The sequence below is a fragment of the Scyliorhinus torazame genome, chromosome 19 (genome assembly GCF_047496885.1).
Source record: "Scyliorhinus torazame isolate Kashiwa2021f chromosome 19, sScyTor2.1, whole genome shotgun sequence".
Classification (NCBI taxonomy): Eukaryota; Metazoa; Chordata; class Chondrichthyes; order Carcharhiniformes; family Scyliorhinidae; genus Scyliorhinus; species Scyliorhinus torazame.
The window spans coordinates 81,015,500-81,042,310 of record NC_092725.1 but is presented as its reverse complement, the minus strand read 5'-3'; the positions used below and the strand labels follow the sequence as shown (position 1 = coordinate 81,042,310).

The following is a 26,811-nucleotide window of genomic DNA, read 5'->3' as shown; positions in this document are numbered from 1 at the left end:
CCGGAACACCTTCTTCAGAAGCCGCGTGACCTGCTTGATGGCTGCCCTACTGAGTAGGTGGCGTTGGTTGCATCACCTCTGTACCTCTGTCTGGAGCTTGTAGAAAGGTGAATAGCCACATCTCCGAGGGGATAACTCTTGCCCCAGAGATTCACCCACACACTTTGGAGGTTGGAGTGAAGGCATGAAACAGCCTAGGCTGCCAGAAGGTGAGGGATTCTTGGCAGCTGCTCGTAAAGTGAGCATCTCACTAGTCAGTGATGTCCTCTTTGAGCATACACATGGAACATACACATGGAGGAATCTCTTCTTGTGACCACAGATTATTTGGATTGAAAGAGTGGAAGCTCTTCCTGATGATGAATCTCACTGGTCAGTTGCTGGGTGCTTTGATGGTCACAAGGGTGCATTCGTTGCTGCCTTGAAACTGGGGAATTCAGCGATGGCAGAGAAATCCTTTGCCCCTCATCATGAAATAAATGCACTGTTCAGCTCTGGCAAAGAGGACACCACTGACTAGTGAGATGTAGCGTGCAACCATTTGATAGATGCCACTAAGATCCACAACTCATCCTTGGAAGGAGCCAGGAGGGATGAAGTTCAAAGGCCCGATGACTTTGATGGCCACATGCAGGATGTGACAAACAGTGTAAGGTGCAAAGTCTTCGGTACATGGTCAATTACTTCTGTGGCCATTTGCATGGGGAGTTTCAATCTGCTGCACTGCATCTAGTCATCTCCAGGTTGCTCCATCTTTGTCAATAGGTTTTGAGGGTATGGTATTACGATCCCAGACCAGACCCCAACAGTGACTAGGATACTGGACTGAAATCCCAATATTTTAGTATATTTTAAAAGACTGTTCAGAAAGAATAATTTGCTCCAGGATTGATTACATGAAGAAATAGGGATTTGGTATTTTTAAAACAAAACTTGATTATGAATACAAACTAAACTCTTTCAGGCTGAAAGCACATTAACTCCCCAGGGATTTTCCCCAGACAAACCACAGTGCATTAGCCCAGACTGAAATTCCTCTGGTCAATTTCACCTTCTGACTCCTAAAACATCCCAGCACCTGCAAAACAGGATTCTTTTTTCAACAAACATGGCCAGTGCAGTCAAACACACTATAATCCCAAGCTTTTAACCCTTAAAATGCCCCAATATTTAGAATCCAATTTCCTAAAATCCTCCATTCATCACAATGGCTGCACCGCTACCCCCACTTCCCTCATAATGCCCAGGGTTCTCCCTTTGGCGTGAAGGGTGTTTCCCTTCTTTGGCACTGGGACCAAAATTTGATATTTAAATCCCCCAATGTCAGATACAGTCTTCCTTTTGGTAAGGTGGCCATCCGATTGTGATTGTCTGTCTTGTCTCTACTTTTCTGCCCCTGCAATGCCAGGGAGGGTGACAACCACATTTCGTGTCTGAATTCTGAGTTCCCACTCTCCTTGCCACTTTTGCAGAGCTGAGAGGATCTCTTTACCAAATGTCAAGTCCCCCTTTCTCCTGCTGACTCTCATGGGGCGAGGGTGATGCCCTGTGGTAGCCACAATTTGCGCTGTACCTGCCCCTTTCAGATGATCTGCAACAGACGTATCCTGAAACCCATTTCCCCCCTTCAGAATTCCCCCCTCCTCCACCAGAAAGCTCAGAATGAGCTTTTTAAATACTTCAATTGGCCTCATTAGGGAAGAGAGTGGGATTCCTGTCCTATTTAACATAGCTGGTGCCAGGATCGGCATCCTGATACTGACACACCGACTGCAAACGGGGAGTAATCCACGCACCAGACTCTTCCACACATATCAAAGAGCCGCTTTCTAATGGTTGTACTATGGTGGAACCTCCACCCATGTCCCTTATGCCACCCTTTGACATCTGCCCTTAGGTAGGACATGTTCAGCATTAACATGCCATTTTCTTTCAGCAGAACATATGAGAAATCTTGTGTGATACAATGCTGACGCTATGATGTCTCCCTACTTCTATGCTGCACAATCAACTGGAACACTTACTTTGTCGCATATGCAGAATTAATTTACACATTGCAATTATTCTGAAATTATTTATGATTTTATGGAAACATAATTTATACTTACTTTATGTACCCAGTGTTGTTTTCTGCTCTTTGAATATCTCTGTTTTATTCTTGGTCCGCCTACTGATATTTATATTCCTTCTGTTAGTTTAATGAGACAGGACAAGGCAGCCTGTGTAACCAAGCCATCATGCTGATCACAGATGGTGCAGTTGAGGAGTATGAATCAGTATTTGAGCAATACAATTGGCCTGACTGCAAGGTATGTGCATAAACAATTTGAATGACATTATGCTGTATTAATTTAAGGACAAACATGATCAGACAAATACAGAAGCCAGTAGGGCTCTCATGTATACCAACATAGAGATGGTGAAGATGCAGAACTGGGTCAAAATAGTTAATTCCCCTCCAATGGTGGAGATGAGAGAAATTGCTTTTATTGCTGTGATCGCCCATGTGCTTTGGGAGAAAACCTATATTTTATTTTGGTGATGGCCTATTTAAGAACTCGTTTTCTCAAGGAGTGAATGTCATGTGATCAAGTTACCCAGGAAATAAACAGTTAAAAAAAGGGTCAACAAGAACTTAATTATAAGAATGAGTATATTGTAGGCATGGTTCTGTTTTAAGTATGTTTTCTGAGCAATCTTTGTGGTTTCATTCTTTTCGTAAATACCTGGGTTTTGGATTGTAAAATAAAGAAACGTGTTACAGGTTTCCACTTAAATCATATGGGCCTGCAACAGCATCATGAATTCATAGATTATCATAGAATCATCACACAACCCCGACAGTGCAGAAGGAGGCCCATCGAGTCTGCACCAGCTCTTGGAAAGACCACCTTACTTAAGTCCACGCCTCCACCCTCTCCCTGTAACTCAACCTAACATTTTGGACACTTAAGGGGCAATTTAGCATGGCAAATCCACCTAACCTGCAGATCTTTGGACTGTGGGACGAAACCGGGGCACCCGGAGGAAACCCACGCAGACACGGGGAGAAAGTGAAAACTCCATACAGATTATGATGGAGGTAGAGGGACTTGGCCAAGGTTAGGTAATAGCAGTTCAGGGTGAATGTTACGACATTTAATGAACAGCAGGATGTCTGTGTCAGCTGTTAACTTTTTGGGGGCAAGAATATTTGTCCTTGAGTGATGAGTAACAAATAACTAATGTAAGTAGAATTAGCAACAGAATTGGGCCGGCACGGTGGAACAGTGGGTAGCACTGTTGCCTCAGAGTGCCAGGGACCCATGTTCAAGTCCATCCTTGGATGACTGTGTGGAGTTTGCACGTTCTCCCCATGTCTGCATGGGTTTCCTCTGGATGCTCCCGTTTCCTCCCACAGTCCAAATGTGTGTAGATTAGGTGGATTGGCCATGCTAAATTACCCTTAGTGTTCCTTCGGTTAGGTGGGTTACAGGGATAGGGCAGGGAAGCGAGCCTAGGTAGGACGCTCTTTCAGAGGGTCAGTGCAGGCTCGATGGGCTGAATGGCTGAATGTACTGTCGGGATTCTATGATTCTAAATTGAAGTTAGAGCCGAAAACAGGGGGAAAAAAGCAGAGATATTTGATGCAATAAATAGTGCAGTGTTCAGAATTGAAAGTAGAAAGGCTGACCCAGGTGCAACACAGATTGAGATGGCTGAAATTCAGTTGCAAATGAAGCAGCATGCATGAGAAAAAGATGGAGCAAAGGCAGCAAGGGAGTAAAGAGACAGAGGGCAAAATTCTCCCATCCCGCCCGTGGATGATTTCATGGCAGCTGGGAGTGGAGAATCCCGTGGAGGGAAAAAGTCACACAATCCGCGTAGAAATAGTTTGGGATTTCCCCGATGTCGGTTAATGGTGGTTGGATATCCCGCTGAGTATCATCTCATGAATGCTCATTAAATTAGTTTCTCGCCGGAATCAAGTGCCTCCGTCCAATCTTGTGTCACATCAGTGGAAAATTGCGTTTGAAAAAGGGTGGCATGCACACTTCCGACCTCACTTCACTCAAGATGTCAAGGTGAGTGCAACGCTGATAGTCTAACTTCCATAAGCCACACTGCTGCAAGTGCTTGCCTCCATAGTCACAAGGACACTACTGTGCAACGGTGCTCAGACAACGGTGCTCTGACCAGTATTTCGGTGTCACCGTTTTCCAAAAGGGTACCACAGGCCTGGACATTCAGAAACCAGCATGTTAACCAGGGAAGGGGTGGATAGGGCTTTGTTGGAGGATGAGTGTATAGGTTATGGAAGGGATATGGGGGAGAAGGGGGCAAGATGCAAGGCAGAGGGGCAGGAAGATTTTGCAAGGTAGTGGAGGAGAGGGGGAATGATGGGAGGCAGGGGGTAGATCAAGGGTGGGAGGCTGGAGCCTGACAAGGGTGACTGAAATGCTAACAGACAAGGGGCTTGAAGGGGTAGCCAGTATGAATAGGTTGGGATGCATGCAGACCCTCAAACAGAAAATGAGGGGGGTGTTGTTAGTATTCCACAAGATGTTTGGGTCACACACAGACTCCGAAGTGCAGTGGATGGGGGTCACAGGCAAAGAGAGTTCATAATATCAGCACACCCTCAGAATGTCCTGAGAGGTGGCCCTCGGGGTGTCAGGCTGTTGTTCATCCTCCCTGTGGCTGTCTGAGGGCCCTGGCATGACTCATTGAGGAGGTGGTGTACCTGGAGGAAGGTCAAAGTGCCTTGTTCTGCCTATTGCCTACATCTTAATGGTGTCCACCAGAGTGCATGGCCATGAGTTTCAGGGATATGTAAAAATCCGGCAATATCTGGTCGCGGCTTCCATTTGAGGCAGGTATCGGCAGCTGGAGTGGCGTGGATCGCTCCAGTGCCATGCTGGCCTCCTATAGGGCTTGTAATAGCTGATCCTGGGGGCCTGTTGACGCCGTCGCGTTTACGACGGCGTCAACACTTAGCCTCAAGATCAGAGAATCCCGCCCCGGGTTCCCGACCGCTGAGACCACATGTCCCCGCACAGTCGGGAACATGGCCCATCGGGGTTGATGCACTGGGGAGGGCCTTCAGGTGACACCCTGAGGCCGTCTCAACGGCGTGCAGTGTGCACCGCGATGATGCCGTTTTGGACAGGGCGGAACATGCGGAAGCTGCGTAAAACAGCGCCGCCCCCGATTCGGTCGTAAAAATGGATTCTCCGCCCAATCGCCGATTACAAACTCGACGTCAGGAAACGGAGAATCCCGCCCCATATTCTTCTGCTGAGTTGAATTGCACCAGTTTTACGATACCCTTGCGGTCATAAAGCGGGATGCAATTCAGTGTTCCATGCCATGCAAATTTATGCATGGTGTGGAATACAAGGTATTCCCAGGGAATACCACTATCGGACAGCCATCTTTAGAAGGTGGCCCGATAGCAACGTCCTGCAGCCAGCCACCCTCCCACACTGCAAATTGGCCCTGACACATTCCCCCCAACCGTACAGCAGCCCGCCACCTCCAGATTGCCTGGGTATCTACCCTACTCACAAGTACTGGGCTGACCCGACCCTCCTGCCCAAGGGACCCCTCTAATCGGGGGACACCCACAGGGACCCCTGTAATTACTCCCCCCCAATGGGAACCCCCTACCTCAGGAACGGTCTACACAGACACCCCCCACCTTCCCCACCACACACAGCTTTAGTGATTTGATGCACTTAGCGCTTACATCTCTTTGATGTGCCTAATGTTCACAAACATTGGGGTTTCACCACTTAGGCCATTGAAGAGTGAAAGGATATGAATGAATAAAAGTTGCGGATTGTTTTTACAAGCTGTTGATCACAGACCATTACTGGAAAGCTATGAATGGCTTGCAACTAATGGATCTGTGGGAATCAGAGGCAGGCACAGCTGCTCTCCTTTGAAGAATGGACACGTGGAGCTGCAAAGTAAGTATTACAGCTATAATGGTTCTCACTGCATTTGGCTGGACTGCTGTCTAGCTTCCAGACAGGGGTCCCTTTTATTGGGGGGGGGGAACTGGTATGTTGGGAGGTGTCGGTGGGTGGGGTGGGGTCTGTGGAGGGGTTCCTTTAGACAGAAGGTCCCCTATTACAGGGGACCCCTAATTTCAGGGGTTCCTGGGGTGTCCCCCTAATGCAGGGGTCCCTTGCGGGTTCCCCATATTACAGGTGTCCATTTGCATTTATTGATACCCCCTACTGGCGAGCATCGTGACTCTCCTTCACACCGTCAGTGCGGGGTCGGAGCATCATGTTCGGATCAGCGTCAGGCGCCGATCCCAATTTTCCCTTGATGCCTGATTCTCCGTCCCATCAGGAAACACATTGCGGCCGTCCTGGGATGGAGAACCCGCCCTATGTTCTCCTGCTGCAGCAACGGTGCCAGATTCACCGGTTCCGCGATTGAAGACTGACAAGCTGCAGCCGCGTATACACACTTCACTCCCCACACACACCATCCCAGCCAACAAGATGGCAGCAAGAAGAGCAGCCCTGAGGTTTACCAATGCTGAACTGATGACCCTCTTGGACGCGGTGGAGGAGAAGAGGATGATCTTGTAACTCGGCCCGGGAAGGAGGCTGCCAGCTGCCGCCGCTCGTCGTGACTGGGCGCAGGTGGCAACAGCCGTCAGCGCTGTGAGCAACACTGCCCGGACCGGTCAGCACTGCCGTGAAAAACTGCACATCATACTCAGGGTTGCCAGGGTGAGTAGGCACACTGTGGCCTTGAGAGTAACGCCCCCCCCCCCCCCCCAACCCTCACCCCCTCGAGGGGAAGGCCGCATACAACCGCTGGGAGCGGGAGAAGACAGGAGGGGGACCACCGGACCTGCAGCCCCTCAGCATGGCAGAGCAGAGGGTCCTGGACATGGTCGGCGCACCGGAGGAAAGGGAGGTCGCCGAGGTGGTGATCAGCCGCGGGCGAGGAAGTGAGACCCCATCCCCACACCACCCCCAACACCACCCCCACACCACTCCCACACCACCCCCAACACCACCCCCACACCACCCCCAACACCACCCCCAACACCACCCCCAACACCACCCCCACACCACTCCCACACCACCCCCAACACCACCCCCAACACCACTCCCACACCACCCCCAACACCACTCCCACAGCATCCCCACACCACCCCCACACCTCCCCCACAGCACTCCCACACCACCCCCACACCACCCCCTACACCACCCCCAACGCCACCCCCACACCTCCCCCACAGCACCCCCACCCCCCCACAGCACCCTCACAGCAAACCCACACTACCCCCACACCACCCCCAACACCAACCCCACACCACCCCCAAAACCACCCCCACACCTCCCCCACAGCACCCCCACCCCCCCACAGCATCCCCACAGCACCCCCACAGCACCCCCTACACCACCCCCAACACCACCCCCAACACCACCCCCACACCTCCCCCACAGCACCCCCAACACCACTCCCACACCACCCCCAACACCACTCCCACAGCATCCCCACACCACCCCCACAGCATCCCCACACCACCCCCACAGCACTCCCACACCACCCCCTACACCACCCCCAACACCACCCCCAACACCACCCCTACACCTCCCCCACAGCACCCCCACCCCCCCACAGCACCCTCACAGCAAACCCACACCACCCCCACACCACCCCCAACACCACCCCCAACACCACCCCCACACCACCCCCAAAACCACCCCCACACCTCCCCCACAGCACCCCCACACCTCCCCCACAGCACTCCCACACCACCCCCACACCACCCCCACACCACCCCCAACACCACCCCCACACCACCCCCAACACCACCCCCAACACCACCCCCACACCACCCCCACACCACCCCCAACACCACCCCCACACCACCCCCAAAACCACCCCCACACCTCCCCCACAGCACCCCCACCCCCCCACAGCACCCCACAGCACCCCCACACCACCCCCACACCACTCCCACACCACCCCCACAGCACCCCCATCCCCCACAGCACCCCCACACCACTCCCACACCACCCCCAACACCACTCCCACACCATCCCCACACCACCCCCACACCTCCCCACAGCACCCCCACCCTCCCACAGCACCCCCACACCACCCCCAACACCACCCCCACACCACTCCCACACCATGCCCACACCACCCCCACACCTCCCCCACACCTCCCCACACCACCCCCACACCACCCCCAACACCACTCCCACACCATCCCCACACCACCCCCAAACCTCCCCACAGCACCCCCACCCCCCCACAGCACCCCCACAGCACCCCCACACCATCCCCAACACCACCCTCAACACCACCCACAACACCACCCCCACACCACCCCCAACACCACCCCCACACCACCCCCACACCGTCCCCACACCACCCCCACACCTCCCCCACACCTCCCCAACAGCACCCCCACCACCCCACAGCACCCCCACACCACCCCCAACACCACCCTCAACACCACCCTCAACACCACCCCCACACCACCCCCACACCACCCCCAACACCACCCCCAACACCACCCCCATACTACTCCCATACCACCACCACACCACCACCACACCCACCCCACAGCACCCCCACCCCCCCACAGTACCCCCACACCATCCCCACACCACCCCCACACCACACCCACACCACCCTCACACCACTACCACGCCACCCCCAACACCACCCCCACACCATCCCCAACACCACCCCCACACCACCCCCAGCACCACCCCCAGCACCACCCCCAGCACCACCCCCACACCACCCCCAACACCACCCCCACACCACCCCCAGCACCACCCCCACACCACCCCCACACCACCCCCACACCACCCCCAACACTACTCCCACACCATCCCCACAGCACCCCCACACCACCCCACACCACCCCCAACACCATCCTCAACACCACCCCCAACACCACACCACATCACCACCCCACATCACCCCCAACACCACCCCCAACACCACCCCCAACACCACCCCCAACACCACCCCCACACTACTCCCATACCACCCCCACACCACCCCCAACACCACCCCACACCACCCCCACAGCACCCCCACCCCCCCCACAGTACCCCCACACCACCACCACACCTCCCCCACAGCACCCCCACCCCCCCCACAGCACCCCCACACCACCCCCACGCCACTCCCACACCAGCCCCACGCCATCCCCACACCACCCCCAGCACCACCCCCACACCACCCCCACACCACCCCCACACCACCCCCAACACTACTCCCACACCATCCCCACAGCACCCCCACACCACCCCACACCACCCCCAACACCATCCTCAACACCACCCCCAACACCACACCACATCACCACCCCACATCACCCCCAACACCACCCCCAACACCACCCCCAACACCACCCCCAACACCACCCCCACACTACTCCCATACCACCCCCACACCACCCCCAACACCACCCCACACCACCCCCACAGCACCCCCACCCCCCCCACAGTACCCCCACACCACCACCACACCTCCCCCACAGCACCCCCACCCCCCCCACAGCACCCCCACACCACCCCCACGCCACTCCCACACCAGCCCCACGCCATCCCCACACCACCCCCACACCACTCCCACACCACCCCACACCACTCCCACACCACCCCCACGCCACTCCCACACCACCCCCACACCACTCCCACACCAGCCCCACACCCCACCCCCAACCCACCCCCAACACCACCCCCCACACCACCCCCACACCACCCCCACACCACCCCCACACCCCCACAGAGCCGACTCATCCTCGCTTTTGTGAGGTGCGCCCTATCCACAGCCCCAGCCTCTCGTATGAGGTTGAGGCATTCACCCTTCGCACCACCTTGCACCATTTTCCTCACACTTAGCCTTAATCTGCTCCATGGACACCCTATCCTCCAAAACCTTCCCATAGATCACCAACACCACCCGCCTCTCCAACTCCCCTGCCGACAGTGCCGCCTCCAAAAGAGAGAGGGCCAACGTTTTCGGGAAGGTTGGGAACGCCTTTCTCGCCAAGTCTCAGACTTGAAGGTACCTGATCCCTTCCTCCTGCATCAACGTATACTTCTCCCCCAATTCCTCCAGCCTCGCAATCGTACCCCCAGGGACGGATCTTTCATTACCTTAATCCCCCTCTACTCCCATCTCCGAAACCTCACATCCAGCCTCCCTGGCTTGAACCCATGATTCCCCCTAATCGGCATTCCTCTGACCCGGCCCCCAGCTTAAAGTGTAATCCAAACTACCCCCAGATCGTCAATGTTGCCACCACCACCGGACTCCCTGAATACTTGCCCGGGGCCATCGGGAGCGGCACAGTTGGCAGCACCCTCAGCTTCGGCCCCCTGCACGAGCCTTCTTTCATCTTGACCCACTGGGACTCCCCCCCGCTCCCCCCTCCCCCCACCCCCCCACCCCGCCCGCCGCCCTTCCCCCCATGACCCAACCCCGCACCTTCTCAGCTTTCGCCGTCCAGTAATAAATCTGGGCGGCCCAGCCCCCACCTCCTGTCGCCCTCGCTGCAGGACCACCTTCCTAACCCTGGCTACTTTACACCCCCCTCCTCCCCCCCCAACGAGGTGACCACCTTGTCCTCATTCTTAAAAAAGACTTGGGTAGTAAGAGCGGCAGGTACTGAAACAACAATAAAAATCGCGGTAGCATTAAATTTTAACTGCCAGCACCTGGCCCGCCAACAACAGAGGGCTGTTGCACCACCTTGCCAAGTCGGCCTTCACCCTCCCCACCAAACATGTAAAATTATACCTACGGGGACTCCCCAGTCACGTGCCATCTGCACCCCCTGAGGCCTGAAGTGGGTTGCCGCCCTACAAAATGGCAGCCCCCCATTCACGCCCCCAATCCTGGCTGGGACACCATAAAATGCTCACTCTTCTCTAGGTTTGGAGCAGCCCCATTATATTCCCCACCGACATACTCGGCTCTGAGATATACAGCAGTAAATCGTCCATGTACAAGGATACTCTATGTCCCATCTCCCCTCTCACTATCCCCCTCCACAACCCCAAACTCCTTAGAGCGATGGCCAGTGGTTCTATCAATAATGCAAACATCAGGGGGGGGGACATAGGACACCCCTGCCTCGTATCCCGATGCAGAGCAAAGTACCCAAACTCATGTTGTTCGTGCAATCACTCACCATCGGCTCCCTATAGATCAGCCGTACCCACGCCGTAAGCCTCGGCCCAATTCCAAAACTCTCTAGAACCGCCATCAAATACCCCATTCTACCCAGTCGAACACGTTCTCTGCATCTAGTGTCACCACGACCTCCATCTCCTTCCCCTCGGTCGGGGTCATGATCACATTTAACAACCGTCTAACATTTGAGAACAGCTGCCTGCCCTTCACAAATCCTGTCTCATCCTCTCCTATCACCTTCGGGAGGCACCCCTCCATAATTGCCGCCAGCACCTTCGCCAATATCTTGGCATCCACATTTAATCAGGATATTGGCCTACACAACCCACAATCCATCAGGTCCTTGAAGATTTGCATTGTCGGGGGAGGGGGCCCTCTGATGGACTTTGGGGGCACCAACGTTTAATTCTTAGCCCCTTAACCCACCGCGAGGTTCACCCCATCAGGGCCATGCTTAAAAATACTAGTATCAATCCATGCTCGCATCAGGCCGGCATGTGGTGCAGTGGTTAGCACTGGGACTGCGGAGCTGAGGACCTGGGTTTGAATCCCGGCCCTGGGTCACTGTCTGTGTGCAGTTTGCACATTCTCCCCATGCCTGCGGGAGTTTCACTCCCACAACCCAAAGATGTGCAGGTTAGGTGGATTGGCCACGCTAAATTGCCCCTTAATTGGAGAAAAAATAATTGGGAACTCTAAACTTATTTTTTTTTAAATCTATGCCCGCATGAATTGCAGCCAAGAGGGCTGGAGCATCACGGAGGCATGGATAATCAGGGGCTAGATTCTCCAGTCGCCAACGCCGAAAACGCGTTTGGCAATCGGCCGGAGAGTCAAAGTTCCCGACCGAATCGGGTTTCTGCGCTGCTTTCGCGATGCTCCGCCCCCTCCAAAGCGGCGTACATATTGACGGCCTCAGGACATTGCGTAAAACGCCACTTTTCCCACGCCAGCGTGAGTACATCGCCTCAGAATCGGAGAATCCTGCTTCAGATATCCAGCCTGTTAATCAGATACAAATGGGTTCAAATGACATGCTGGTGTGGGCCGTGTAGCTCGCTGCTGCTGTGGGACCGGAATTTCGAAACGGCTGATGTGTATTCTCCACCGCATCGGGCTACTACTGGCGGCGAGTGGAGTAGAATCCATGCCTGTATTACGCGAAACATGGCTCTTGGTTGATTAATTGATCTATTTGACAGGCTGCTGACATTCCATCGGATTTCAGCTGAAGGAAATGTCTTTTTCTCTTTTTCAGGCTTTTGTTTTCCCTCCCACTGCTGTCCACAGCGTATTACTAATGTTGAACGATTGATGGTAATACAATATTAGCATCGACTGCGAAGCTTGAAGGACTCTGATTATGATGTTGCTAATTGTGATATCAGTTTCAGTATGGCAATTTTTTATGTTATTACTGGGCTATTTGGTATTTGGAGCTGAGGATGATACTTGTGATTTATTTTGCTCTAGATGGGGTTTTGGACCAAAGTTCTTTTGGGTTAACCTGAAGATGACTATGTTTGCATCTAGCTTTAGATGAGGAAGGGTGGATGCAGCCTTTTGTTTGGGGGAAGGCTGGTGTTGGGGACATTTCTCTGTTTGTTCCTTTTCTCTTATCTCTCCTATCTTTTTCTTTCTTTGGCTGCTCATGAAGCAGTGGTTGTCAGTTTGTGATTGGTTTCTATTTGGTTGCTTCAATTTGGTCAGTTGGATCATTTTCCATTATTGTGTAATGACACCCAAGAATGTTTTGTCTAATATGTCCAAAGTTTCTACAAATTTTATGTGTTGGAACATAAAAGGGTTGAATCACCCTGTGAAACACAGTGAGGTATTTTCTTACCTGCAGAAGTGTAATGCTAATTTTTTTTTTCTTCAAGAGACCAATTTGCCCAATGTAGACTATTTTAGACCCAGTTAGAGAGTGGGTGGGGCAGGTCTTTCAGTCCAAATGTCACTCTAAATCATGGGGTGTTACAAGTTTGATTCATAAAAATATTCCATTTGTTTCTTCACACATAATAGCAGATCCTCATGGTTCCAATGTGATTGTATTTTTCTTATTTAGTAAACAAATAATTCTGGCCAACCTGTGTGCATAACATTGGGATGATGCTCAATTTACATAGAAACATGCATAGAAAATAGAAGCAGGAGGAGGCCATTTGGCCCTTCGAACCTGCACTACCATTCATTATGATACTGGCTGATCATTAAATTCAATACCCTGATCCCGCCTTCCCCCCATATCCCTTGGTCCCTTTCGTCCCAAGTGCTATATCTAATTCCTTCTTAAAATCTCACAATGTTTAGGCCTCAACTATTTTCTGTGGTAGTGAACTCCACAAATTCACCATTCTCTGGGTGAAGGAATTTCTCCTCAGTTCTAAAAGGTTCACCCCTTATCCTCAAACTATGACCCCTAGTTCTATACCCCCCCCCCCCCCCCCCCCCCCACCATCATGAACATTCTTTCTGAATCCACGTGTTAGAATTTTGCAAATTTCTATGAGATCCCCTCCCACTCTTCTAAACTCCAATGAATATAATTCTAACCGACTTAGTTTCTCCTCCTATGACTGTCCTGCCATCCCAGGAATCAGCCTGGTAAACCTTCGCTGCACTCCCTCCATAGCAAGAACATCCTTCCTCAGATGAGGACACCAAAACTGTACCCAATACTCCAGGTGTGGCCTCACCGATGGCCTATACAATTGTGGTATAACATCCCTATTCTGATATCAAATCCTCTCGTTATGAAGGCCAACATACCATTTGCCTTCTTTACTGCCTGCTATACCTGAGCACTTAATTTCAGCGACTGATGCACGAGGACACCAAGGCATCTCTGAGTATCCACCTCACACGATTTACACCCATTCAAATAATAATCTGCCTTCCTGTTTTTGCTACTGAAGTTTGTAAACTCACATTTATCCACATTTTACTGCATCTGCCATGCATATGCCCACTCACTCAGCCTGAGCAAATCATGCTGAAACATCCCTGCAGCCTCCTCACAGCTCACCCTCCTACCCAACTTTATACCATCTGCAAATTTGGAGATAATATATTTAGTTGTCTCATCTAAGTCATCAATACATAACGTGAACAGTTGGAGTCCTAGCACACAACTCTGCGGTACCCCACTAATCACTGTCTGCCAATCAAAAAAAGACCCAGGGCAAAATTCTCCCGAAACGGCGCGATGTCCGCCTACTGGCGCCCAAAACAGTGCCAATCAGACGGGCATCGCGCCGCCCCAAAGGTGCGGAATGCTCCGCATCTTTGGGAGCCGAGCCCCAACATTGAGGGGCTAGGCCGATGCCGGAGGAATTTCCACCCCGCCAGCTGGCGGAAACGGCCTTTGTTGCCCCGCCAGCTGGCGCGGAAATGACATCTCGGGGCGGCGCATGCACGGGAGCGTCAGCGGCCGCTGACAGTTTCCCGCGCATGCGCAGTGGAGGGAGTCTCTTCCGCCTCCGCCATGGTGGAGACCGTGGTGGAGGCGGAAGGGAAAGAGTGCCCCCACGGCACAGGCCTGCCCGCGGATCGGTGGGCCCCGATCATGGGCCAGGCCACCGTGGGGGCACCCCCCGGGGTCAGATCGCCCCGCGCCCCCCACAGGACCCCGGAGCCCGCCCACGCCGCCTTGTCCCGCCGTTCAAAAGGTGGTTTAATCCACGCCGGCGGGACAGGCAATTTATCGGCGGGACTTCGGCCCATCCGGGCCGGAGAATCCAGCAGGGGGGCCCGCCAACCGGCACGGCCCGATTCCCACCCCTGCCGAATATCCGGTGCCGGAGACTTCGGCAACCGGCAGGGGTGGGATTCACGGCGGCCAACGGCCATTCTCCGACCCACTGGGGGGTCGGAGAATGACGCCCCCATTTGTTCCAACTCTTTATTTCCTGTCTGCTAACTAGCTTTCTATCCATCTCAAGACACTGCCCACAATCCCATGCATTTTGACTTTACATAGTAATCTGCTATGTGAGACCTTATCAAAAGCCTTCTGAAAGTCTAAATAAACCACATCCCTGGTTCTCCCTGGTCAACTCTACAGGTTACACCTCCAAAGAATTCCAGTAGATTTTTACTAATTTTTGTCTGCCTAGATTATCATAGAATTTACAGTGCAGAAGGAGGCCATTCAGCCCATCGAGTCTGCACCGGCTCTTGGAAAGAGCACCCTACCCAAGGTCTACACCGCCACCCTATCCCCATAACTCAGTAACCCCACCCAACACTAAGGGCAATTTTGGACACTAAGGGCAATTTATCATGGCCAATCCACCTAACCTGCACATCTTTGGACTGTGGGAGGAAACCGGAGCACCCGGAGGAAACCCACGCACACACGGGGAGGATGTACAGACTCCGCACAGACAGTGACCCAAGCCGGAATCGAACCTGGGACCCTGGAGCTGTGAAGCAATTGTGCTATCCACAAGGCTACCATGTTGCCCCGTGATGATTGTACAATCATCATCTGTTCTGTGTGGGGACTTGAGTTGCATTTTAAATCCTTCTCTTGACTGCCCTCAAACCTGTTCACATTCTTTTGCTAGATCTGCTTCTGCTATTAATTCCTTTTTACAAGTCTACAAGGTCACAAAAATTTGGCGTTTTCTTTTGCCTTCTGATTTTTCTTTTTCCTCTCCAGTTCATCAGTCTTATTCAAGAATAGATTACTTTCTTTTGGATCATAAACTTATTTTGCCCTTAGTCTCCTGTGAATGTCATAGCATATTTTGTTATATTTGACCATGCCCCACTATCAATGAAACTGAGCTTTCCTGAAAAAGTGCCCTTTCAATCAATGTATTTGCCATTTTGATCCTATTCTTCTCTCTGATGAAGAATTTATTAAATTTTTCTCCTCAAAGATTGATTTCTTCTTTGACATCAATACAACCCCTGATGTAATTAAATCCACTATTTGAGAAGCATTTAAAGCTTATATCCGTGGTCAGATCATTTCATTCACTGCAAGGATCAATAGGCAGCACTCAAACTGCCTTAGTGACCTTATACTCCAAATTGACCAATGGTATGCATCTACTGAAATCTTGAGCTTTATAGGGAATAATTCCTTTTACAGACAGAATTTGATCTATCATCCACCAACCAGGCTGAACAATATTTTCTGAAATCAAGAAATCCGTACTATGAGCATGGGAAAAAGTCAGCAAAATTCTTTCTTACTAACTTTGCAAGTCAGTGACCTCTAATCTGATCGTGGAAATTTGTACTGAATCTGGTACTTCTGCACTAGCATGTAAATAATCAATTTAAAACTCTCTAGTCTACCCTGTATTCATCTGAGTCTGCAGACAATTCTAGTTTTCATTAATTTCTTGACACGCTGAAGCATTTTCAACTAGCTTCAGCCAGAGGTACCGGCTGGACGATATGTTTTGACCTCCTCCTGAGGTCCACAGCATCACAGATGTTAGTTTCAGCCAATTCTATTCACTTTACGTGATACCAAGTTAGGGCTGAAGGCACTGGATACTGCAAAGGCTATGGGCCTTGACAACATTCTGGCAAGATTACTGAAAACTTATGCTCCAGAACTAGCTGTGCCAAGCAGTACAACTACAACACTGGCATCTACCCGGAAATGTGGAAAATTGCCTAGGTGTGACGGACAAATCCAACCTGACCAATTTCTGTCCCGTTAGTCTACTCTCGATTATCTCGAAAGTGTCATCAACATTGCTATCAAGTACATTTACTTAGCAATACCTGCTCACTGATGCTCTGTTTGGGTTCTGCCAGGGCTACTCAGCTCCTGACCTCATTACAGCCTTGATCCAAACATGAACAAAAGAGCTGAAATCAAGAGGTGAAATGAGAATGACTGTCATTGACATCATGGCAGCATTTGACTAAATGTGGCAACAAGGAACCCTCGAAAAACTGAAGTTAGTGGGAACTAGAGGAAAAGCTCTCCACTGGTTGGAGTCATATCTAGCAAAAAAGAAGATGGTTGTGGTTGTGGGGGTTTATCATCTCAGTCCCAGGAGACTCTACAGAAATTTTTCAGGATAGTGTCCTAGGCCCAACCATTTTCAGGTGCTTCATCAATGACCATCCTTCAGTCATAAGATCAGAAATGGGGCTGTTTGCTGATGCTTGAACAAGGCGCAGCACCGTTTGCAACTCCTCAGATACTGAAGCAGATCGCGACCAGATGCATAAAAGCCCTGGACAATATTCAAGCTTGGGACACAAGTGCCAAGCAGTGACCATCTCCAACAAGAGAGAATCTAATAATTTTTTCTTGATATTCAATGGCATGACCAATACTGAATCCTCCACTACCAACAATTGACCACAAACTGAACTGGACCAGCCATAAAAATACAGTGGCGAGAAGAGTAGGTCAGAGACGCTGAGAATTCTGCAGGAATGTAAAGAAGGAATGCAGGAAGCCTGTCCACTTCTACAAAACGCAAGTCAGGGTGATGGAATACTCTCCACTTCCCTGAATGAGTGCAGCTCCAACAACACTCAGGATAAAGCAGCTCGCTTGATTGGCACCCCATCCACCGCCTTAAATATTCACTCCATCCACCACTTATGCACAGTGGCAGTCGTGTATCCATTCTACAGGTGTACTGCAATAACTCATCAAGATCACTCCTTCAACAGCACTTTTCAAAACTGCGACCTTTGCCACATTGAATAAACATTTTCACATGCAAGTTCCAATCCAAACCACACACCATCCTGACTTGAAACTCTCTCGCCTTTCCTCCACTATACTGAATCCAAATCCTGGAACTCTCTTCCAAAAAGCACTGTGGCTGTACCTACACCACATGGACTGCAGCAATTCAAGAAGGTGGCTCACCACCTTGTTTTGAAGGGGATTTAAGGATGAGAAATAAATGCTGGCCTGGCTTGCAACACCCAAATCCCGTGAATGAAAGAAATACTCATTATGATGATGTGTCCAGCATTGACATAACACCTGATATGATGTTCAGTCTCGGTCAGAATAATGTCGAGTCCAGGGTTGGTGAAATGTCAAGCCCAGAATTGGTAGACTTTCCATTCTAGATTTTGTAGAATTCCCAGCATGTTATTAAACCCAATGTTTGAATGCACAGGTCGAGTATTGGTGTGATACTGAGCCGGGAGCAGCCAAATATTAAATGTGATGTTTGATGTTTAGTGACTTTTGAGGCCTGGGTTAGTATATGCCGAGGGAAGGGTTGTTTATAGTATGCAATCATTTTGACAAAGCTCAGGGTCCTTCTCATGGCGAGCATGAAGGTGATGCAATGTTAAGCCAAGTGTACGTAAAATGTGAACCCTGTAGTCAGTATAGTGGCTGAGCCTGGGTTGTCTCATAGCTGAGTAGAAGTTTGGAGCAGATGTAAAGGTATATTGCTGGATCTAGGGCCAATATAATGTGCAGCTGATAGCCAATTTTATTAAGCTGAACAAAGATGAGGAGGAATTTCTTCAGCTAGAGGGTGGTGAATCTGTGAACTCATTGCCGCAGAATGATATGGAGGCCAAGTTACTGAGTGTCTATAAGGCAAAGATAGATAAGTTCTTGCTTTTATTTAAATTCATTTACGGGATGTGGGTGTCACTGGTTAGGCCAGCACTTTTTGCCCATCCTTAGTTGTCCTTCAGAAGGTGATGGTGAGTTGCCTTCTTGAACCGCTGCAGTCCTTGAGGTGTAGGTACATCCACTATGCTGGTAGGAAGGGAGTACCAGGACTTTGCTCCAGCGACAGTGAAGGAATGGTGATGTATTTCCAAGTCAGGGTGGTGAGTGATTTGGAGGGGAAACCTCCAGGTGGTGGGGTTCTCGGGTATCTGCTTCTCTTGTCCTTCTAGATGGTAGTGGTAGTGGGTTTGGAAGGTGCCGTCTAAGCAACCTTGGTGAGTTACTGCAGTGCATCTTGTAGATGGTACACACGGCTGCCACTGTTCATCGGTGGGTGAAGGGTGTGAATGCTTGTGGAAGGAGGAGCAATCAAGTGGGCTGCTTTGTCCCGGATGGTGTCTAGCTTCTTGAGTGTTGTTGGAGCTGCACACATCCAGGCAAGTAGAGAGTATTCCATTACACTCCTGATTGGTGCCTTGTAGATGGTGGACAGACTTGGAGGGGCAGGAGGTGAGTTCCTCGTCATAGGATTCCTATCCTTTGACCTGCCCTGGTAGTCAGAGTAGTCACATGGCTGGTCCACGTCAGTTTCTGATCAATGGTATGTTGATTTGGGGGATTTAATGATGGTAATGCCATTGAATGTCAAGGGGTAATGGTTAGATCCGCTCTTGTAGGAGATAGTCATTGCCTGGCACTTGTGTGGCGCGAATGTAACTTGCCACTTGTCAGCCCAAGCCTGGATATTAATAAGGGGATCAGCGGTTATGGAGAGAAGGCAGGAGAATGGGGTGAGAAATATATCAGCCATGATTGAATGGCGGAGCAGACTCGATGGGCCGAATGGCCTAATTCTGCTCCTGTATCTTATGGTCTTAAATGTTTATACATTATATTGATCCTAGACTCAATACTATGCCGATTCTTGTATCGGTACGGGGTGTTTTGCGGGGAGATAGGGGCGAGCCATGGGGCAGAGAGGAAAAAGGAAAGGAGAGGGGGGTGGAGGGAGGGGGTGGCTGAGCGGGGCATGAAGGCAAACAAAAATGAACATGAGGTACGAGCAGGAGGGACAAAGTCACAAGGGACTGGTCCAATGGCAAACTAAGGCCCAAACCAAAATGTATATATATGCAAGTGTAAGTATGTGTCATGGCCATATTGGGGAATGTAAAATATGTATGTCGGTTAAAGGAGGGGTGGGCGGAATCAAGGCCACAGTTGTTATGAAGATGTTCATGTGTAAATATACGTGTTGTTTTTTGCGCAGTTTTTTTTTCTGATAATTTTCTGGTCCCATCTGTGGCGGGAGTGAAAATTTGACAGACCAACCAAAGGTCCGTTGACTTCAGGTGGGAATTTCCAGTCCTGCAGCGGGCAGGATCAGAAAATTCCAGCCAATTTGTTCTGAAGCATAGATTGCAATTCACATGCATAATATTCATACATAGGTCAGTGCAATGTGGAATCCAGGATTGGTTTGCAAAACCCACTATATTTGCAATGCAGAGCCCAGAATAGGGCTTGATATTGTAGAGTCCATGAATAATATAAGGCTGAGGCCGAGAGTTTCTTAGTTGAAGGAAGTTATAAAATTTGCCACTTTTTCACTTACCCAACAATGCCAAGGTCATCAGAGGAGAGTGGATTCATGCATTAAACTAGCCGTACAATTCCAGTATTTGATGCCGACTGCAGCATGTTGTAGCCTTTATTTCTTATCTGAAAAGATGAAATTATATACATTTCTCCATTGTCATGTGAGCGTCCGTTTAAGAAAGGTTTTTGTCTTATCACATGGCTTCAGTGATGTCATTGTGTGGGTGGAGCTGAGCTGTGGCTGGGAGATTTTTGGTTTCGCTTTCACATTTAGCTGCTGTGGACTCAGACAGAGAACAGAAGTTTTTTTTGTCCTGCCTCTATATCTTCATTTTACTTGGATTTTGTTATTGAATTGGAACAGTTAACGGGGAATTCATTAGGGGTCATACACAGATTACTGTAGCTGTGTGGGGTCTTTTTGTTTATAATTGATAAGAATTCTTACTGGTGTGTTTATACAAATGTTAACTAAGTTCTTAGAATAAAGCTTGATTTTTTGATTAAAAGCGCCGCAGAAGTCTGTTGAATAATACCTGCAAGGAAGGCTCTTGTGCTCATCCTAGCCAAATTCACCATAAAGGTTGTAGGTCAGGTGGACTCCATAATACACTTTGGAGTTTTTATACCTTGGCCCATGACACCATTTATTTTATAATATTTTTAATTTGATGCCAAATTAAAGGACATGATCAAGAAGTAGTCTATTTGTACGCCATTTTGGTGCACATAGACCTTGTACCCTGAATCAATAGAAGGCTGGTCAGACCATCAGGTAGGTGGCAACTGATGAATCTTCTCCTGATGGAGAAAAATCAATAGGAAGTTAATGGATTAGCAGAACAAGCTTGACTTATTAAATGATGGACTAGGAATTAACCATTACCTTTTTGATCTATTTAGACCTGCAATGGCAGGATCAACACCAAACAAACCTCTTGTCTTTTAACTTAAAGTACTTTGCAACCAATTAAAGTCACTAAGCTTAATTATCTCTTGACAGGTGCGTGTGTTTACATATCTGATTGGTCGGGAGGTTACATTTGCAGAATATGTTAAATGGATAGCATGTAACAACAAAGGTAAGAAACTTGTCTTTAAGCAGCTACTTTTGTAGAGAGTGTGTAGCATAGAGCTTACTTTACTGGATTAGTAATGCGGAGCCTTAGATTAGTGATTCGGAGACATGAGTTCAAACCTCACCATGGCAGCTTGGAATTTGAATGCAATTAATTAAATGAATCAGAAATAAAAATCTGGTGAAGGTAATGGTAACCATCAAGCCACTGGGTTGATGTAAAAATCCAACTGGTTCACTAATATCCTTTAGGAAGGAAATATGCTGCCTTTACCCGATCTGGCCTATATGTGACACCAGATTCAGGGCAAGGAGGATGACTCTTAACTGCCCTTTGAAATTACTGAGCAAGTCCTTCAGCTGTGTTCAAGAAGCTGGCCATTGGAATTTATAACGTGTCTAAACGTGTCTGTACTGTAAAATCAGTGAAAAAAGGACCCAAATTTCCACTTTTGTTCTGCTGGTGTTTTCTGGTTCAGTGCCCTTGGAACCAGTCAGTCTCTGATTTTCTGTTTGTCAAGTTTAAGAAGCATAGTTTCATGGGCTGAGGGTGAACGGTATCCTGGTATATGCTCCCAGCTTGTTCCCTACAAAACTATTTCTTCTGTTCATTTTGAGCCCTGCGAACATACACAAATTTATATATCCATTAAATTGATGTTTTGTTTCAGTTGAAAATGTACAGGTATTATATGGAAGTTGTGTGAACACAACAATGGGAAATAATTGGAAATGTTTCTGCTTATTAGTGGTTAATTCACCACCGGATAGGGTGCTTAGCCATATAGACAGTGAAGGCTGCAGTTCTACCCTTTGCATGTGCTCAGCCCAGCTAATTTTGTGGAAAGAAATCAAACTGGGATCTTCCTTGTCAGTATATCACATTGACCCTTAACTTCCGGCTAGTGCCGGAAGCCACAGCTGCCAATTTTAAAAGAGAAATAATACGCACTTACCTGCGCTTGGCTATCGTGTCCAATCTTCCTCTTGGTGCGGCAGCCTCGAGCCTCCAGTGCCCTGGTCTGCACAGCTCCAGCACGATGCAGGAGTGCAGCCCTGCCACATTCTGATGGGGCCAGCTTGGGAATGCCAATTGAGAGCCAACATTTAAACAGCAGACAACAGGTGTTTTAAAGGTATATAGACGTATTTTAAACAGTTGTTTTTGCTCTTTCTTTTATACAGACATTGTTGCGACTGATTCTTTTAAATTAATTTTTAGTTTTACTATTTATGATTAAAGGTGATTATTTATAAGTGAAAATTGGTTTGGTTATTTGTTTTAAATCTGTGAAACTATTTAAACCTGCACTATATTATTATATAACTTTTTGTGTGGCATGATTAAAAGTGTTTGAATATTTTAATTTAAATTATGGTCATCAGATGTTGAAAGCGTCCCAGGACTTTTTGCTGTAATAATCTTTATTGGTGTCACAAGTAGGCTTACATTAACACTGCAATGAAGCTACTGTGAAAATCCCCTAGTCACCACATTCCGGCACCTGTTCAGGTACACTGAGGGAAGAATTCAGAATGTCCAATTCACCTAACCAGCACATCATTCGGGCTAACAAGTGGCCGCGCCGTGCTCCATGGCAGACTCGGACCAGGGAGCCACACCAAAAAAAGAGGGCAATTTATCATGGCCAATCCACCTAACCTGCACGTCTTTGGACTGTGGGAGGAAACCAGAGCACCCGGTAGAAACCCACACAGACATGGGGAGAACGTGCAGAATCCGCACAGATAGTGACCCAAGCCGGGAGGCGAACCTGAGTCCCTGACGCTGTGAAGCAACAGTGCTAACCACTGTGCTACCGTATCGCCCAATTTGGTCATTATTTCATTGCTGTTTCTGCAGCCTTGTAACATATGGGGCTGGATTCTCCGCAGCCCCACGTCGAATTTGTGGCCAGCGCGGGGGCGGAAATCCACTTTCACGCCGTAATCGGGTCTGGCGCCAGTTCGACGATTCTCCATGACCCGAAAATTGCCGTGACCGCGGAATACGCCACGTGGCTGGGGGCTCATTGACAGATGCCTGCCCAGCAATCCTCCGCTTCTGACCGGTCGAGTTCCCGACGGCGTGGAACTAACCACCTATTGCCGGGCGGGATGCTGGCGTGGCGGCTGCGGATTCAGTCTGCGGCTGGCCTGGTCGGGGGCGGAGGTTTGGACACCGGGGTGGAGTGGGGGGTGCTTCTGGGCACCTGGGGATTAGATCCGCGCGGTTAGATGCCCGGGTGCGCGGCCGATCGGGAGGGGATCTCCTTTCTGTGTGTGGCCCCGTGGTCTGAGTTCGGCGTGGAGCTCGGCGCGGCCGCTGGAGGCCGATGTCATGCGCATGCGCGGACTCCAAACCGGAAGTGCGTGAGCCCATATCCGCAGCTGAAGCTGCGAGATTTTCTCCGGGTCCCTGCTAGTCCCCTGCAGGGCATTGAATTAGCTTAACTTGGTCATCAGAATTTCTGGAGTAAAACTCCACCGTTTTTACGCCGGCATGGGGCCATAGTCCCATTTTGGGAGAATACAGTGCATGATTTTTTTTTATTAGTGTCTATAGAATCACAACAGTGTAGAGGAAATCCATTTGGCCCATCGTGCCTGCTCCGAAAGAAAATCCTACCAAGGCCCACGCCCCCGCCCTATCCCCTGTAACCCTACCTAACCTTTGGACACTAAGGGGCAACTAAGGGGCAATCTATCAAGGCCAATCCCCCTAACCTGCACATCTTTTGACTGTGGAGGAAACCTGGAGGAAATGGCAGCAGCACGGTGGCACAGTGGTTAGCACTGCTGCCTCACAGCGGCAAGGACCCGGGTTCAATTCTGGTCTGTGTGAACTTTGTTCGTTTTCCCAGTGTCTGCATGGGTTTCCTCTAGGTGCTCTGGTTTGCTCGAAAAGTCCAAATATGTTCAGGCTAGGTGGAATGTCCATACTAAGTTGCCCCTTGGTGTCCAGGGATGAACAGGTTCCGGGGATAGACCAGGGGTGTGGGCCTAGGTAGGGTATTCTTTCACGGTGCTGACTCGATGGGCCAAATGGCCTCCTTCTGTACTATAGGAATTCTGGGAAATCCATGCAGACACATGGAGAATGTGCAACACCACACATTCAACCAAGGACCCAATTGAACAGGGGTCCCTGGTGTTGTGAGACAGCAGTGCAAATCGGTGGGCCACCATTTTACCCATGTTATTTTGTTTCTGCCTTGTTTACTTCAATTATATTATTCATTTATAATAATCTCATAATAAAATGTTGGGCTAGATTCTCCGCCGCGCCATGCCACTTTTCAGCCTCGACCCGCCGGCGGGATTCTCCGTTAGGCCGACCGGTCAATGGGATTTCACATTGTGGGGCAGCCACACGCCGTTGGGAAACCCCTGGGCGCTGGCAAAAAGGAGAATCATGCCGGTGAGAATCCCGCCCGTTGTGTTTTGATGTTTCAGTAAGACTTTGTACAAGCTTGTAAAGTTTAATGTAAAACATTTGTTAACAAAAAAAATTTTATAAATAGGAAATTTTGAAAGCAGTTGACATTTAACTTTGTCAGCTGAACAATGGCATTAAACTACCTCAACTTTTACAAATTTCTTGAATATTTTCACTTAAACACAATGGTCAATAAAATATATTTCCCCGCATAAACACAACGGCTGTGTCGAGAGGTATAAGGGGGAGGTTTTGACATTGTTAATGTTACAAGCTCAAAGCCCGAAAGCAGCAGCTGCTGAAGCGCAGTGTCCTGGCACAAATCTCCTCTAACATCATTTTGGGATGTCCTTTGGCAGTACACTCTTAGGTAATTGATACCTGTCAGAGAGATAGTTCACATTAACTTACAAGAGGCTTGTATATGTCAATTAAGGCATTAAACTTTGAAGTCATCACTGAGGTTTGTAAGGATGAGCATTACATCAGGGAGACAGTTAAACAACACAGCTTAAAATACATTGCAAAATCCAAATGTACTTCAGCTCTGAATCAGCTAGGAGAACTGGCATGTTGACATTAGTGTCTTTGAAAGAGTCAATAGCACCATATCGAGGCCATGATTATCCGAAATCACCTCCGCAGAGCCACCCATGTGCTTCGGATGTCAGAGTCTCGACTGCCAAAGCAAATCTTCTCCATCCAGCTCAAGAAAGGATCCCAAACAAGAGGAGGAGAAAGGGATCTCTTCAAAGACACCTTAAAAGTTTACTTCAAGAAATGGAACATAGACATCAATGCTTGGAAACCTATGTTCAGAAGAGATCTACTTGGAAAAACCTCTTGATTAAAGGGTCACAATTCTTTGAGAACACCCGAAGGCAAGAGGAGGTGTGGAAAAGGAGCCTGAGAAAGGAATACCCATGACCGAGTGTCCAAGGACCAATCCAACCTTTTGGAAACTTAAGCCAAATGAGTGATAGATTTAAAAAATATATAATTTAGAGGACCCAATTCATTTTTTTCCAATTTGGGGCAGTTTAGCGTGGCCAATCCACCTACCCTGCACATCTTTGGGTTGTGGGGGGAAACCCACGCAAACACGGGGAGAATGTGCAAACTCCACACAGACAATGATCCAGAGCCAGAATCAAACCTGGGACCTCGGCGCCGTGAGGCAGCTGTGCTAACCACTGCGCCACCGTGCTGCCCTATGAGTGATAGATGATGCGGCTCTAGGACCGGGCTCAACAGTCACACAATGACCCACAATACCCGTGACCATTAACACATAGTATCTTAAGTGGACAATCATACTCATTAGCGAGTGATCACCGCATTCTATCCATTATAATTTCTTTAATAGAATTAACATCCTCATGACAAACCAAAGTTTGAAGAAATCTTTTTTTCACTTTCTGTGACTCCAGACTCACTTTATACAGTAAAGTATCCTTTTAATGGAATTAACGGTCTCATGACAAACCAAAGTTAAAAAATATATATATCTTCCTTTCACTTTATTTGCATTTTGAACATATTTATAAATGCTAAACACTAATAACGTAAAACATTAACCTACCAAAACAATCTCTCCTGCCTCTGCTAGAGCAAAAAATAAAAGTGCAAATAAAAAGGTGGTGAAAACACATGTAACATTGGGCAAGTGGTCCAAGTTAGCACTGTCCCTGCATTTTTCATTGAGCAGATCCAACGCAGTGCAGGACTTTAAGCAAAGAAAAGAAAACCGGCCGGGAGTTTAAATGCCATGCGTTTCCAGGGCGCCTGCCTGTGCGCCCTACTTCTGGGTCATCACGCCCCGCGTGTGTAGCAGACCAGTGGCTTAAGTCGCTGACCGGAGAGGAAATTGTAGCAAAA

At 49.3% G+C, this 26,811-nt stretch overlaps 1 protein-coding gene across 6 annotated transcripts in view; it reads left to right on the top strand.

Moving 5' to 3' along the window:
• LOC140396252 (voltage-dependent calcium channel subunit alpha-2/delta-4-like) overlaps nt 1-26,811 on the top strand; it is an 820,155-nt gene that overhangs the window by 248,221 nt on the left and 545,123 nt on the right. For all 6 annotated transcript variants that reach the window (XM_072484603.1, XM_072484602.1, XM_072484604.1 and 3 more), the window contains 2 exons: nt 2,196-2,309; nt 21,420-21,498. In XM_072484603.1, coding sequence (XP_072340704.1) covers nt 2,196-2,309; nt 21,420-21,498 — 193 coding nt within the window. The remainder of the gene's footprint in view (nt 1-2,195; nt 2,310-21,419; nt 21,499-26,811) is intronic.